We start from the raw sequence: 13669 nt of genomic DNA, 5'->3' as shown, positions 1-13669 counted from the left end.
AATCCAGATTGCACACTTTGTTTGGCACAGTCGATCTGTCAGTCTCAATCGGACACAAGTCATGTTCGGACAACCGGCTTAATTGTGTGTCAGGACCCTGCTCTCAAGCCGCACAAAGCAACCATTCACTCTCACTTGGAAATGCTAAAAACGGAAAAGGACGGTATAAAAAAAAAACAGCCACTGACGAGGCCAAACCGCCAGCAGGTTTGTAATGATCAGGTTAAGACATGAACTTTTATTTTAGTATACAAACACGTTAAACAAGTCCAGAGAGAGCTGGTGTGTTAGTGATGATATGAAATGTAATGGAAACGTGTTTAGGAAAACTTTATGATTTTCTTAAAGATGTTATGTTGCATGGTTACTGCCCTCTGCAGGCAATCAATCCCTCTCAAGGAACACAAAAGATGAAGGAATCACGCAGATGTAAATGTGAGATCCTGGAGATATCTGCTCTCGAATGAAACCATAAAACAAAGCTTCAGTATATTTACATTTAAGTTGCATTCTACATTTGTTAATATTTGCTTTTGTTGTATGTAAACATTCTAGGTGATAAGATCAAAAGTCTTTTCTGTGGTAGAAAGTGAACATGGTTGTAAAACGTGTTTACATACTATGCTACTCAATATACAGGTTTACAAGGTGGTTTGTACTTTTCAGATTATGAATAGCATTACTCTGAGTCTGGCAGGCTGTGCTGTCTGGAATAACAGGAGGCTACAGGGGCCAGCTTTTGCAAAGGACTTCTTCCACTTAGCAGGCTTCTGGCTAGCAAACATATCCTACATGGCTTCTTTCTGTCTTTTTTCACGAGATATTTCAAAACGGAAAGGTGTGTTTGTGTACACACCTGCTCAGCTGTTCAAGTGCTTGAGAGATTAAGGATTTTATTGACTGCTGTTCTGTTGCACCAGAACTGACAGCTGCTTCCTAACACGGCTAAGTGAAACTCTTTCAGAAATAATATATTACATGAAACCGCAAAGACGGGTGCAGTAAAAATAGCGGTTTTCAAAAAGCAAAGAAAACTTGAGGCAGTGGCTGGCGTTTTGGTGTAGGCTTTTATAGTGCTGCTATATGGCGCTCCTACTTCCTCCATTGAGAGAGAATAGTACATCAATAAAGCGCCCTGACCGTAGGCACAGCTTTGAGGATGTGTGAGCTGACACAGATTTATAATCCCAGTCATATCAGCATTTTTTGTAGTTTCATTCATCCTTGAAATATTGCCCCCCCATCTATTTTCTTTCTCCAACCATTACATCAGAATTACAGATGTTTTTCCTTGTTTTACCTATATTGTTGAATTTATAACAAATAATAATAATAATAATCTGGAAGTGATTTTTAGTCCTCTGTGAATAACATAAACGTCATTAGCAGTGTCTCCATTTGTCTTTGTGCTGGTTAGGAAGCCCTGAGGCTTGCTTTTCTTGCTTAATATCTCTCTTTTGTTTCTCATTGCAGGTATCTGTACCTCCTGTTCTCCAGTGACGACCTGTTACCTTTAGATAACTGGGTCTTCAACACCGAGGCCCATCCCTTGCCTGTACTGCACCTGGGAAATATAACCCTAGCAGGCAACAATGCTTTTCGATAGGATTGGCTGCGGAGGTGTTTGTGAAAGGACCACTCTTGGCCATTAAGCTGATGCAACGTAATAAAGAAGAGACTCAAATCTATAAAATCCTTCGGAGAGGAATGTACGAATCTGCAGGGCGAGGGACTTAATCTTTCTTACTCTACTCATCTTGGCAGACGAGGTCAAAGCAGCTGAATTTGACATATTCCATTTTATAAATCTGACCAAGCTTTTAAAGGACAACGGTAGGTGTTGCAAATGGATGTGGATTTGTTTTCCCCTCCAGCCTCTGGATCAGGATTCTTTTACATTTGTTGATGGTTTATTTTTTTGGTTTTATTTTTTAATGCTGACCAGAACTCACAAGTACACACAAACGGGGGCATTTTTCCTCCTGTCTTCGAGTGACCTGGCTCGGAACAATACTGACTAAAAACGATGGGTCAAACGGGATGGGTTTTTTTGGGGGGGAGGGGGTGGTTTTGTTTTTTTCTAGATTTCTTCGTAGTCAAATGGAATTAATACAGCTCAAGGACTTGAACAAATACAGTAGCATCCCAGAATTATTGTATATCACCCTATTATACTTTTTTTTTTTCTCTGAACAACACAGAACAGAATGACCATCTAAAAACCATGGCGGCAATGTGGCAACTCTTCAACGGTTGTAATATTAATTTATTTCCACATTCATATGGCTGATCTCATTCTCCCTTTATTTTTCCCTTTAAAGAAAATTAAGAGAAACTGCGGCTTCTTTAGCTTTACAAATTTGAGCCTTTGTGTTCGGAAATTCGGAAGTTGACACGCCTTCGAAATAGTGAGGAATTGATGACAATGATCTACTTCCTTCTTCAGCGATAAAGTTATACTTCATAACCTGCAGTCGTGTAACAGAAATCAGCCCATCTCTGCACTCTTCGACTACTGCATTGGGGCCGCAAGATAAGTAGCAAAGGAACTTTCTCCCAAGAGGAATCATTTTATCTGAACACAAATGACACCAGTTGAAATTGTACTACACCTTCTTCTGTGTTTCCATTGTACGATCGTTTTAAAATTTGCTCTGCTTTTATCAGATGGAAAGGGTTTTTATTTCTGTTGGAATTGTATGTGTTACTATGTTGATGAATAAAAAGGAATGTTTAAGAGAGTGTTCTGTTCAGTGTTATCAGGGCTGAGACCTTGTGCTCTCGCTTTGGGGTTTCTTTTTGTTTACAATATCACACAACCACTGAAATGCTGGTTAAGCTGTTGCTATAGATGCTGCTTGACCTAGCTTCATATTTCTGTTCTTAATGCGGTCTCCCCGAGAATGTGTTCCAGTTGCCTCTTTCCCTAAAAAGACTTTGCTGAAGTGAAAATGCGACCCCAGTGTAAAGGGCATTCGGCCGAGGTAGGCGTATAAGCAGCTGGAGTGAGTGAAAACCCATTCAGAGAAACTGTCCACAGAGACATGTGGTCTAACATCTGCCTTCACTGAGCAGGCCTTTTCAGTGAAGTTCACAGGATCTCAGTGGGAGGTTTTACCAGGCAGTGCGTGGGAGAGAGCCCTGACGCCTCTCCTGTTGAGTCTGGCTGTGCGTACCGGCCTCCACACAGCAGATGACCTTTCCCCAGATAGAAGTGACAAACGCAAAGGCAACAGGAGGTCACCGTCATATATACATCTCTATGAAGGCTTAGTCTAGATTTCCTTTAATTGCCATGCAAAGGCACTTCTTACAACTTAACTACTTCCCAATACATGGTATCCGACTGAGTTCAGCCACTTTCAGATCTCTTTGCAGATATGCAGGTTACTTTTCAAGTAGTTCAGAATCTCCCATTTATATATTTTTCTAGCCTTTTGCATGATATTATAATCCTGGCTAATCAGTTCACATAAATCTCAGTTGGATTGACCTCATCTATTGCACATCTAGGGAAGAATGTTCCCAGTACCCAGGTGTGTCTTGTCCACTTTGTCCTCACTTTTTCCATAAAATGACACATCTGGGCGCGTGTAATAAAGCCTCATACGTCGTCTTTTTTTATTATTATTATTTTTGATTTGATTCTATTAGATTTGTCTTGACATGGCAGGTTGATACACTTTGCTCCCTTGCTTTGGACCTGTTTTCTCCCAGTCCTGGTCTGATGCAACTCAGATATTATTATCAGATGAGATTGCCAAGATCTTGGGGAATAGCTGTTACTTGCAATGAATTGTAGGTCTGCATCTGCCCTTCAGCTCAAACGGATCATAAAATACATCTCCTACTGCTAGTTGCAGTGTAGAAGGCCCAAGAGGTTGTTAATCAGTCGTGGTAGAGACAAGATATCAAATACCGATCACTGACAATTTCACACTATTATTTCCAATGCATTTAATGTGTGTTTCTGTCACTTTTACATTTTGAAATTAAACATGATTGAATTACATGGGGCTTATATTGCAGAAACAATATTCCACAATCCGCATGGTTACTGGATGTTGATCAAGCTATGATTCATTTTCTGAACCGAGAGCTAAAAGCAAGGAAAACGTGGCAAACCAGTACAAATTAATCAACCTTTATTTTCTCTTCCCTCTGCCAGACTCAAGTCTCATAAACCTCTTCTAGCCCACCCATCTTATTTTCATAACGTATGCATTTCATAAATCACACTGACGTCCCTGAGAATTGAAAACATACAACAGATAATATTGTATCTATTCTCCATTATGATCTATAAAAGGGGTTGGAGACACACGGCCTTGAGGGAGTCTTATAACCACAAAATATAATATTTGAACCCGTCTTGGAAGCAGCGGCTTAGGTTTCAGATACAGACTGATAAATATTTAATGTAGACGTTTGGTATATAATTCTGTAGTATTCATGAAATCAGTTATTTCATATACATTCTTTCACAGAGGAAATACAGGAGAATTTAATATAAAGGTGATTTTACATATGAAATATGCCTTATTGATTTATTGAGTTGCATTTACTAACTGAAATCCTCATATTATACACATAAGATCTTTAATGAATATGTTCACTGTTATGAATATAATAACCCAATTTATTAAGTATAGCAGGAGTTAAGTTTCGTTTCATACTTTGTATTGTTGTATTACAGAGTATAATCACAATTTCTGGTGTTCAGTTATTTGAACTGCATTCTGATTTTTGAAAACAAATACAGTAGCATAAGGTTATGAATCCATGTATTAACTGGTAAGACAGGGCAGGACATTTTAAGCTATACAAAATTTCAGTTACTGTCCTAGAGCCACTTAATAATCTCTACAAGACATATTTTAAAACCTGTCATTCTTTTTTGTATTTATTTAAGAAAAGGCTTCATTATCTTTCATTTTAAATTTAACTATTTTTTAAACATTGCACTTTTTGTGACCAAATTCTAAGACATATACATGAAGGCTGCATAGTTTCTTATATATAAAGTGATACGAAAAGTAAACGCTTCACAAGATCTGCCCTCTTCAAGCTCGCGGGAATGTTCATTTTCCGAGCATTTGTCGAGGCCTGCTTCAAATAAAGCTGCGTAATTGTCCCCAGAAAATGGCACTGAGGGTAAAGACTATAAACAATCCTCATCTGTTCAATTCTTTCTTTTCGATTTTAAACTACACAAACATTAGCGCAGTGTGTTTCTCTTTTTTTCAGCTGCTTCTAGTGCAATGAATTAAAGACAGTGAGCTTGCGAGTCCTTCTCCTGGGCTGTGTAGTTGCACCTGCACACTTTGCTTGCTGTCGGGTTGAAATGTTTTCTATAAGACTTCATAGCTTCCTCTCCTGGCCGCCCAGGTGCCGGTCTTACTTTGAAAGTGTTCCGTATTTGTAATTTTTACCCAACAGTATGATTGTAAATATGTTTCAAACAAACAGACAAATAAACAAAAAGGATTCAATAAAGATGTTATTAAAAGTCAATATTGAAGGTTCTTTAATTTATTGTTAATGATTGGGAAATAATAAAAAAGCACATCATTGTGGCATCCTGGAGAAGTGGTATATTGCTCTAATCCTGTCTTCAAACACCAAGACAGTAGCGGTGGGATTTCTTTGAGACGCCCATGTCTGATTTTCTGTTCATTTTCTGTTTTGCTTGTTAATAGTTAAAGCAGATGGTTAGCCACCCTTGAAGATGATGTTCTGTCCGTTTAGATGTATATAACTGTTTAGCTGTCTGTGCACAAACAAGTTGTATCTGTTTTCCCCCATTTCAAGACAAAATAATAGATCTTGGTCTGAAATCATCTCCATCAGTCTCTCCTGTAATCGACAGAAGGATGTCAGCCAAGGAACGTGAACGGTGCAGTCTTTGATGATAGACGCATCTAAATGCATTGCTTTTCTTTTTCTTTTACAACCTTGACATCTGTTTTCACTACAGTGAATAGTCAGTAACACATGAGACACAGGATTGGTAGAGAAACAGCCCAGTCAATCATTGGTGAAACTACACAAAAGACTCTTGACCTTATTTGTGTATAGTAAGCTGCAGAATTGAATTCATCCTGATGTAAACTTTCCCTTTTCAGGTTTTAAATGTAACCTATTTATACAATCCATATAAGACAAGTGAAGAATAGGAGCAATATACATCCTCTGATCTCTTTCTCTTGTGTTTTTGTTACATTTTGAATCTCCTTTGTCAATACTGAGCCAAGAGGACAATGTAATACAGCTGCGGAAAGAAAAACGCAATCTCACTTGCCTGTGTCATCACAGACACCTCCTCACACGCTGCTTCAACTAACAGAAAGCATTGTGATCTCTCGTCTCAATTGACTATTCACGCACGATTTCCAGGATATCTTGGCTGCCTTCACTCCTTTACATTTAAACAGAAAGCTGATCCCTATCATACCGGTTCCTGTGTTGTTCATACTGCTTTATAACTTGGTGTGCATCCCATGATGCTTATAATAGGTTCATTTTTGTACCTGAAGAAAGTATATCACTGGATATTTATATATTGTAAAGAAGAATGGAATCTGGTGCTGTATTTACGATATACCCTCTGATTCATTATTAACTTGTTTTTTTATTTCTATAACTTTCCTTGCACGCTTGTATTTTCTTGCACGTCATCATTTATGAATACATATGGGAGCTCCTGTACTCAAACATACATATACTTATTGTATGTATATTGCCAGTAGAGGGCAGTATTGGCCACAAACATGTAACCGAAATAAGTCAGGTTTTTTTTTTTAAATAATTTTTTACAGAAGGTTTTTTTTTTTAGTTTTTTTTCTAATCTAGCCCTCTATAGAATTATTGTGCAAAAGCATATGTATTAAACATTTCCTTGAGCAAATTGGCGCAACTGCCAGAATAAAAACGAAAACTTAAATTCGGAAAAGGCAGCGCTGATGTGCAAGACCACCTAACTATTTATTGCATATTTGGCCTCTCTAGGTAATAACGTTAAGATCAAAATAAGGAATAGAAGGGCGTTTGTGCTTAAAGAGTAAGACAACCGGTGTAACTAGTTCATTACAGAAGTGTTTGCAGTTCGCAATGGTTTGGGAGACTGGAAATTGAGTTTTCTCAGCTTGCACAGGCTATGTGGTATTGCCCATTTTACATGTAGGACAACACCCAGTATTCTCCTCATTTTTTTACATGAGATTTCTGTATTCTGTACTGTGCTGTTGTGATAACAGGAGAGCTGTTTTCATTTTTCTCTTTCTTATCTGCAGTCTTCATCACTTGCAACCCCTGCACCACAGCACTTTACTAGATGGCTGTCTCTCACTCTGGGAAGTGAGCACAGTTCATAGTCTCCTGCAGATAATCTCTGTTGTTAAGGAAGGAGACGCCTTAAGTGTGAGGCGCCCACAGAACATCTCAAACTGTTTATCCACCCTGCTAGTTCCGAAAGCTGGGCAGTCGGAGGAAGGTGTTGCAAAACGACAATAAAAAAGTGAATGAGAAACCCAGCATGTCAAGTATGTCCCATGCAGAGCTCTGGTAAACGGGGAAGGTATATCTTGTGAAGCCTATTAAATGTGTGTGAAATATATATCATACTGGGGCCTTAAGGGTTAATGAGATGAGCATAAGCAAGAATATTTGTTTTCATCTATATTACTGTTTTTGTTTGTTTGTGAAAAAGTGTAAGTAGATACCAGAAATTACCACAGGATAATAAATCATGCAATTTGTATAATCAAGTTGAAACTCTGTTTAAAAGTGTCAGAGTGAAATGTGGGATATTTGGCTTTTTACGCATTGCAGCCTGTGACAAAGCTGATTTATTGTGTTTCTTGTATTTTGTTGATGTAATAAACCTTCAACACATGTGTAGTAAAACCACATATCATTTACCAATATTTATGATAAATAACAAATGCTATATCTTACTGATGGTGAGATAATGGTTTTGTCTGAAAATCTACAGGTGATGCATTTCTAAGTTAGAGGGCTGTCAGCTTTTCTCCTTCTCTTAGAGCAGAAGAGCTCTTTCTTATGAAGAAGATAGCAGTGATCAGTACCCTGAAGAAGACATGATATATGCTTACTAGTCTACTGTCTGCTACTATAAAGACAAGCCTCCTGAAAAGGATAATCTGTCGGCATGCTGGGCGCTGGGTGCTTTAGCGCACAGGGTGAAGATAATGAACAAATTACTCTGCACTTTTTGAAAGGAGCTGCATTTTCATGTAAATCAGTAACATAGGTTTATCCATATGTTGTAAACTTCTTCATTATGTCATGTATGGTTTAATTGAAAGACTGATAGATACATTTTTGTTCTTATATTTCTTAGCAGACATTACAACATATCACATTATCTTTACATAAAATGACCCATTTAGCTGGGTTTTCACTGGAGTAATCTAGGTACAGTATCTTGCTCAAGAGTACAACAGCAGCGTCCCACACAGATTAAACTCAACCCTGCGCTCCAGAGTCCAGGGCACTAACCGCTACTCCACACTGCTGCCCCACTTTGTGACCCATGTGGACCATAAGGCCTCCAGATGAGGATATGCATGCAGAAACCACATGGTCCAGGGAGTAAATGCATACAGTGCTTTCTGGAGTCACTCACGGCATCAGCTGCAAGAATGTTTATCAGACAGATCTGTCAGGGTATGTTTAGCAGTTATGTGTCGGAGTGTAATGTGAGGCACTGCACACAATCGCCTCGATGAAGTGAATTTCCAGCTTTCCAAAGAGGAACCCATACCTCCAACATGTTGGAACCAAAATAATCATTAAGATTGATGTTCAGAAAAACTAGTAAAATCAAATTAAACATTGCCATTTCAAAAAATCGACAATAATGTACATATATTACCTTCTAAAACCATTTTTGTTTATTTCCGCTAGAAGTGCAATATATGCAACATTATTGCCATCATGGCAAATGGGAGTTTACCTGTAAAATAAAAAAATAAAACTTCAAAATGGTATTGTTCTTTATATCCAGCTCCTGCTATGATTGACAGCGGGGCTGCTGCAAGCTCGTGCCCATTTTAGTTGATCTCTTGCCAATATCAGTTTTATGAGATGGAAATTGAAACAACATGCTTGCAGGTAGCAGACACTCTTTGCACGGCAGAAATGTGGGTTTAGTTTTCTTCAAACAGTATTGATCATCCTGGTTGGATTTTATAATTATATCTGCTTATTTATGATCATTTTCCTTTAGATTTTCACTTACAGTTCACTGTTTGATATGGATTTTCAAAGAGGAATTTTGATAGACCTTAAATGGACCATATTCTCCTAGAAACATTCTTCAGCACAGACATTATATAACATATGAACTATATTTTCCCTGTGTTTACAACTTACAAGCTAAAAATGTTCTAAAAATGTTTGTTTAAATAATTTTAGATAAGAATCAATACTGCATATTGTTTCATGTAGATGAAGAGGAATGTAAAGCTCCATTAACCTATAAAGTCCATTAACCTTTGTGTTTAAAGTGAGCTGTCCTCTTTCATTCAATTTTGCTATCAACTCGCTGATGCAGAAGGCCGGTTTGTGTCCAAGCTATAACCCTGGTAAAAGTGTGGTTGATTTGTAAAAACGATGGTTGACATTTTTCAGCAAAATTAAAAAGTCTTGCATGCATTCACCTCATAAATAAAACACTAATTCTCCTCTCTGAGTTGCCAGAGAGCAATTAATTAGATGGTATGGGTTCAAAAGAGCTCATTTTGTTTTTAGCAGAAGACCCCAAGCTTCATTACAAAATAATTTTGGCTAATTGCCGTCAGATTTGTTTTCCAGGAATTGAGGACAATGGACAGTAATTTGTGGCTGTGCGGTAACTTACATCACAGCTCACTCCATTTGGGTTGCTTGGTTTCCAGCTGTTGGTTTTAATGGTCATTTTAGTGGTTGACATTTGAGTGGCGCCTCACTGACACGTTCTCCACAGGCAGTGTTTTGAACAGAATGTGTATTTTACATTTTAATCGAAAAACTACAATGATATCAGTGTTTTGGTGCAGATCACTTTAAAAAGTAATGTAAAGATTATTTTTTAAATCAATTTATAAAATAATTAAAATATAGGAATGTACATTACATTACGTTAATGTACATCTTCTATTCTAAACCAATGTCTTAAATTAGAAAAAAAATAAAATAATAGTAACTAACTTATCTATTGTGCCTAATTTGATCACATCATGATGTTCAATTATTTATTACACAGTGTATTTGCTTTAGTCCAACTCTCATCACGGCTGGTGATGTTCAACTCAACAAGAAAAAGGGTTTAATGTCACTGTCTCTGTCAGTTTACTTCTAAAGATAATACATAATCTACACATATCAGTGTTAATCCCAAATACAATCTGTACTTCAAAGCTCTGATAGTTTGAACGCTTTGTAGAGTTCAATTTTCAATGCTGTATATCTGAATAAAGCCCATTTTTCTGCCCTACCTCTCATTGGACAGTTCTTGTTCTATGAGTTGCCTTTCCTATGGTAAATGTAGCTGCAGAAAATAAAATAATAATCACAATTATTAAAAAGCATATTTTTCTGTGTCCTGGAAGCACAAAGTTGAGTTTTTTTCACCCGAGGGTGGTATTCAAATAGTTTCGCAGCAGTTCCAGGTTTTGAAAGATGGAAACCCTATTTAAATGTTCGGTGCTTTGTTAGAGACTGTCTTTAAAATCAAGTTTATTACTTAATCTCTACATATCTTCATAATTTAACACAACAGCAGAGTAGTAGTGAGTGTCAGAAAATGTCTTTCACCTCTCTTTTCCTAGAATAATGCAACACTATTACACAGCTTTGTCTCTGTATCTAGTAATTAGCATGCATTTATATTGCTACTTCTGTTTTTCTGGTTGACCGCATTGCCTTTGAGAATATTGTTATTAAAGCTAGAGAAAATGTGCTTCAACTGATATGATATAGGTTCACTTTAAAACTTTTAAATGATGATTGTCCTGTTAAATAATATATTCTCTGCCCTTTCATGAATTTTCCTGAGGTGTGTATTTTTCACCGGTGGTTTCTCACTGGCATTTTTGCTGCTTCTCTCCTTGGAAGTGAAGCTGCCAAGGTGCCATCTCAATTTCAAGTCCCACAGGAAAAGGTCAAGCAAAAACACAAACATGTCTTTCTGACTTGAGTGGTAATACGTTTGTTTAGTGAGGGTCTTACGTAAATGTATTTCCTCTTTCACAGGAAGGACAAAGCTTATTCCTGGTGTTGACATATCATTAAATGATTTGCATGGCCTTCAATAAATGAGGTGCAGTATTTAACTTTGCTAAATGCCAGACCTAACTAAACACAGATATTGCCTACGTAACTTGAACTACTCTTTCGAAGTGAAGATCCTTGCTATTGCAACCATGTGTTTTTTTTCAAAGCAGGAAGTAATTCTTTACATAATGGGCCACAAACACAAAGATCATAGTTCAAATGCACAGATGTGTGATACTAATTAAATAAATAGCAGACCACTTTATATTTTCCTTTAGTGGGTTACAGTTACAAATCCTTAACTACATTTTCAAGGTATGCAGTTAAGTCATGGTAGCAATTTTAGTCAAACACTGACCACTACTGCTGGTTTTCAGGTCTACGTTAAACATTTTATTATTAGAAATAGAGGGAAAAAAGCTTAAACAAATACACTATAAACACACACTGATGAAGAATGTTTGAGTTGTGCTTTGAAATGAACCTATGGCATGTTAATTAAAGTGCTTCATCTCTTGCTCTAATATTCTAGTAGTTCTATGTGGGTGAAAAAAAGAAAGGTTGATTTATTGCATAGACATGGCCAGTGAACTTAGTTTGCACTGGCCTTGATGTATATCTCCTGACATATTGATAATGTATGCTTTGATGCAGTTTCCATAGTTTCTACATCACCTACAACAGTACACTTATAAATAGCAGCTGACTACAGGCATTGAACCAACTGCCAGTTTAGTTGAATTTAAATATTTTCTGTGAGGTCATCCGTTGATCTTTTAGGGATATTGTTTAACCCAATCACCAGTGCAAATCTCCAGCTGCATCTGTGGAGGTGTAACTATACCTACATACTGGTGTGAACAATAGCAGACTATAATCTAGTAGAGCATTGTATCAGTTCAAATGTGTATATTATGTCTATTAATATGATTATCACTGATATTATTAACATTTGCAAAACAAGTGGCCGCAGAGTGTTAGTAATACCTTGCGTAGAGAAGCAGTCTCCAGTATAATCTGGCCAAGACTAAACTTGAAGTAAATCAGATGAAAGCAAGGTGCAGCACACTCCAGTGGTGCTCTGTCTACCACTATTCAAACCCTGACCAGCAGAGGTCAGAAGGGGTCACTGGGATGGCTGGCAGCTGTACAGAGGTCATAGCAGTTCTCTCCTACAGAGTATAGTAAAATCAAATGTTTAAGAAACTCGTACTTGCCATTCCTAGGGGAACTTTTCTCATACAATAATATGGCAAAGCACGTCATATTGGCAGTTTTCAAAGGGCACCTGACCCATATGATGTCTATGTGTATAAGTAATTTTTTACGTTTAGTGGGTTACACATATATGAGGCAGACTCACTGTCTTCATATAAAGAAGCAATTTATCCCACCATGCCACCCAGCTTCATGGGCATTCCCAGTGGCGGATTTAGGTATAGGTCTCCCCACTGGAAGCCCAAGGCAGGGGGAGCGGGGGAATCTATCATAGAGCGCACATCTAACTTTGTACAGCACTAATGCCATTAGTAAAATCAGTCACACTACGAAATGCTACCAAATAAACCACAATTCATTCATAATCACAATATTAAATATATAGTTTCACAGACGTATTGTTGCATTTTTTTCTGGTTTGTGCGAAATAGTGTAATAATCAGGTTTCCTTATTTTTAAGATTGTTATTCTATTTGTGTATTTGTGTGATATAGGATTTGTGCAATTTAGTTTTATTTGTGTTTTTTGTTAGCAATAGGGTAATAGTGTAATAATTCGATTCTCTTAATTTGTATTTTTATACTACAATTTTACTTTGTTACTTCTTTTTGATATGTATGAGTCTTATTTATGTATATATTTTTATATTTATATAGTTTTAAATGTTATGATTATTTATTTGTGTGGTTCCAAAATGTCTGAATAAACATTACAGTTAGTGCAGAATGGTGCTTTTGTTGTTGTTGACTGGGGGGTGCAGAAGGGGGTGTTCGCCCAGGCAGCCATACAATAGAACCACCACTGGGCATTCCTCTGCACTTTTTCATGGAAATATATATATTTTGATTCTGTCCAAGGCATGATATGTTACCTTTTACATATCCTCTACCGTGGGTGATGATTCTTATTGTGAGCAATGGAATGCAGTTGGAATATGTCTCACTTAAATGAAGTAATTAATAACAGAAACAAAAGGAAATCCCACACGCTTTCCAGTCTCACGTTTTATTTACTGTTGAGTCATCTGATGTGGGATACACAGACATTATGCTGCATTTCCAGGCCCCCCGTATATCCCCTCAGCTCCTCCCCTGCACTGAAACCAATGAATCTCCACGGGCCGAGTCTGGGAAATGGAAACTTTCATCATCCGTGAAGTGCAAAGAGAGAACTT

The 13669-nt window shown here is 37.4% G+C and overlaps 1 protein-coding gene across 1 annotated transcript in view; it reads left to right on the top strand.

Moving 5' to 3' along the window:
• Positions 1-2742, top strand: part of man1a2 (mannosidase, alpha, class 1A, member 2) — a 159102-nt gene extending 156360 nt beyond the window's left edge. Inside the window, exon 14 of the mRNA XM_066706520.1 lies at positions 1474-2742. Within this exon, the coding sequence (XP_066562617.1) occupies positions 1474-1606 (133 nt within the window). The 3' untranslated portion in view covers positions 1607-2742. The remainder of the gene's footprint in view (positions 1-1473) is intronic.
• The last annotated feature ends 10927 nt before the right edge of the window (positions 2743-13669 follow it).

Source organism: Amia ocellicauda, chromosome 6 (genome assembly GCF_036373705.1).
Source record: "Amia ocellicauda isolate fAmiCal2 chromosome 6, fAmiCal2.hap1, whole genome shotgun sequence".
Taxonomy (NCBI): domain Eukaryota; kingdom Metazoa; phylum Chordata; class Actinopteri; order Amiiformes; family Amiidae; genus Amia; species Amia ocellicauda.
This window is presented reverse-complemented; position numbering and strand designations above follow the sequence as displayed.